Source organism: Aplysia californica, unplaced genomic scaffold (assembly GCF_000002075.1).
Source record: "Aplysia californica isolate F4 #8 unplaced genomic scaffold, AplCal3.0 scaffold01073, whole genome shotgun sequence".
Lineage (NCBI taxonomy): Eukaryota > Metazoa > Mollusca > Gastropoda > Aplysiida > Aplysiidae > Aplysia > Aplysia californica.
In genome coordinates, this window is record NW_004798343.1 from 85,571 (window position 1) to 88,740 (window position 3,170).

The following is a 3,170-nucleotide window of genomic DNA, read 5'->3' on the forward strand; positions in this document are numbered from 1 at the left end:
AATCGTCTCAGCCAATCTAATGCGTACATCTGTGTGTGTGTTTGTCAGTCTGTCCACAGACACGGGAACGCTGTTCCCCCCTCCCATCGTGTCGATGGAGTGGGGCCTAGAAGGCTATCACCTGTGGATGGTCACGTGTCCGAGCAAAGCGTCCCGGGGCACGAAGACACGACACAACGACACCAACCACAAGCCCAACTTTGACACGGCGTCGGACGGACAGCACAACAGCAACAACAACAACGGCGCTGGGGACGTCGCCGATGATGAGGAGGAGGAGGAGGGTGATGATGATGAGGGTGTCAAGGACAACCGGTTCAGGGAAGAGAAAGAGCAGCCGCTGTCGACGAACCTGATTCAGTTCCAGTTTTTGAAGAGTGCTCTGACGGTGAATCCGTGCACGGTGAGTGTGCAGGTGCAGCCCTGGGTGGTTGGCGGGTGCTCTGGTGTGGTTTGTTCCTTCTTTCCTATCAGACATCTATCGTCTTTATCTCCCCTCCTTCTTTTTTTTTTTTTTGTGTTTGTTACTCTCTTGTAACACCTCTAATCTTCGGCACTTATATGACCTTATTGTGTTGCAAGGGGCTGTAAAACTCTTACTAAAATTAAAAGCTAAAGCAGGTGCAGCCTCTGAGCTGTCACTAGGTGTGTCTGTCACATTGCGTTACGTCAAAGATAGTACATAACAAGATGGGCCACTCAGTCAAAAAAGTGTCCGCAGGAAGTTCGCTCTTTGCTTCAGATGGCGCTGCAGTCTGTTTTGAAGCTCTCTTTCGTTTTTCCAGAAGAAGAATAGGAATAGCACCTCCTTGCGTGCGCAGATCGACTGCTGTTCATCAGCAGTTTGGGTTCGTTCAGTGCGGACTTTTAAGGGTTTTTTTATTTTAATGACCTCTCGCCTTTCATTCTAAAGTCCAATTAAACGAAGAAAACAATCACCCTTTCCTCCGGAAGAGGTTTTTTTTGTCAGCGTAACCATTTTTAAAAAACGTTCTTCCGAAATTCATTCAAAAACTTGCTAGTTTCACTTTGATTTTTTTAACTCAAGTAGGATAACTCTGTTCGCAAAAGGTGCGCTTTTGCGAAGAGGGCGCCATCGAATTTTGAGGACACTTTTTTAATTGGCTCAAAGAGAGAAGTGGCCCCTCTTGTTATGTAGACTCTTTGTTACGTATAATGATAATATAATGGTAACATTTATTTATACAGCAGCTATTCTAATACGAAGTGGCCTTTGGGGGATCCGGTCAGGTCGGGTCGGTTTACCAGCCAGATTGAGGCCGCAAACTAGCTATCGTGGCACAAACCGATTGCACCCGACTCGTCGCCTAAAAAAACAAACGCATTTATTTTCAGGCGACGAGTCGGGCGATCGATGCAACCCGACCCTATCCCATTCGCAATGGGCACCAGGTGTAAGACTACCAAAACTGCTCTGGACACTTAACAATGTTCACTACCAAAACTGCTCTGGGTAACAATGTTCACTACCAAAACTGCTCTGGACACTTGAAAATGTTCACTACCAAAACTAAATAAATGGAACTTACTTTTAAGAAATCCAGTGGCGCACATTTCAACTTGTACTGCGGTAACTGTAAGGACAAACACAAGGCATTGCGTGAGAAGCAATGTGAGAGTGAATGTGGCTCCTTTGCCAGAATTGACGAGGTTTTGAATTGCTCTAGATAAAAATAGATTTCCTTTACGTTGATCAACTTGTTTTTAGATGGATTGGTAGCCTTCATCGGTTTGAAAACTGTATTTCTTTGTGTTGGAACAGAGGATTAGAGTTCATTTGTATTTTATCAATTGGTTCTTCGACCTCTTCAGACAGAAGACCATGAATTCTTTTCCTGTGTAGGGATGTTTTTATATTGAGTGTCTAAATTGTGTACTGGAATGCTGTAGTCCACTCAGCCTGGGTCAGCCCTTGTGATCAGGGTTTATCCAAGAGGTGGGCAAAATCCGGATAAATATCCGGATAAATATTCGGATAATTGGATAATCCTCAAAAAGACCTTATCCTAATTTAGACTCTTTAACTCTTTTTCATTACCAGTTTTCCGAAGTGGGTCCTCCCATTTGTTGAAGTAGTGCTAACTCGTTTGTCAAAGTGGTTCTAACCCATTTGCCGAACCAGTTCATAACATATTATTTACCGAAGAGGTGCACTAATATATTATCCGGATTTTGCTTAAGCGACTCATTGCGTAGCCCTAGTTTATCCCAATGATCTAGTGACACCGATATATCAGTGTGCGAGTTATCTGCCCCTGCCCCGAAGCAACGATATGTCGGTGTGTGCGAGTTTACCATAGAACAGTAGTCCATACATGGATACAACGATATGTCGGTGTGTGCGAGTTTACCATAGAACAGTAGTCCATACATGGATACAACGATATGTCGGTGTGTGCGAGTTTACCATAGAACAGTAGTCCATACATGGATACAACGATATGTCGGTGTGTGCGAGTTTACCATAGAACAGTAGTCCATACATGGATACAACGATATGTCGGTGTGTGTGAGTTTACCATAGAACAGTAGTCCATACATGGATACAACGATATGTCGGTGTGTGCGAGTTTACCATAGAACAGTAGTCCATACATGGATAAAAAGAGGGGGAAATGACGTTAAAAGGATTTGTAGGTTTGTGGTAACTATTGTTATGGTCAAGGCAGCTTAAAGAAGAGGGAATTAGTTTGAGTAAAGAAGGCATCTTTACTCCGCATGCCTTATTTACTCAAACCAATTCCCTCTTCCTTTTGGTTTGAGTAAAGAAGGCATGCGGTTGGTTTGAGTAAAGAAAGCATGCGGTTGGTTTGTGTAAATAAGGCATGCGGTTGGTTTGAGTAAAGAAGGCATGCGGTTGGTTTGAGTAAAGAAAGCATGCGGTTGGTTTGTGTAAATAAGGCATGCGGTTGGTTTGAGTAAAGAAGGCATGCGGTTGGTTTGAGTAAAGAAAGCATGCAGAGTTCGTGCCATGTGTTGCCACGCAGGATTTTTTTTTTTCTCAGAAAGCCAAGGGACGGGTTATTTTGGGCTTAGGGGGTCAGGGTGTATTGGGTTAAGCAGGCAGCCTGCCTTTTGATTGACCTCAATTGTGTCTGTACAGGCGAAAAACACAACTGCAATTTACAAATTTGTCTTGCGTGTGTGTC

At 43.8% G+C, this 3,170-nt stretch overlaps 1 protein-coding gene across 1 annotated transcript in view; it reads left to right on the forward strand.

The window, feature by feature from the left end:
- The window catches only part of LOC101858374 (guanine nucleotide exchange factor subunit RIC1), a 91,351-nt gene that overhangs the window by 35,529 nt on the left and 52,652 nt on the right, over positions 1-3,170 (forward strand). Inside the window, exon 12 of the mRNA XM_035973232.1 lies at positions 49-403. Within this exon, the coding sequence (XP_035829125.1) occupies positions 49-403 (355 nt within the window). The remainder of the gene's footprint in view (positions 1-48; positions 404-3,170) is intronic.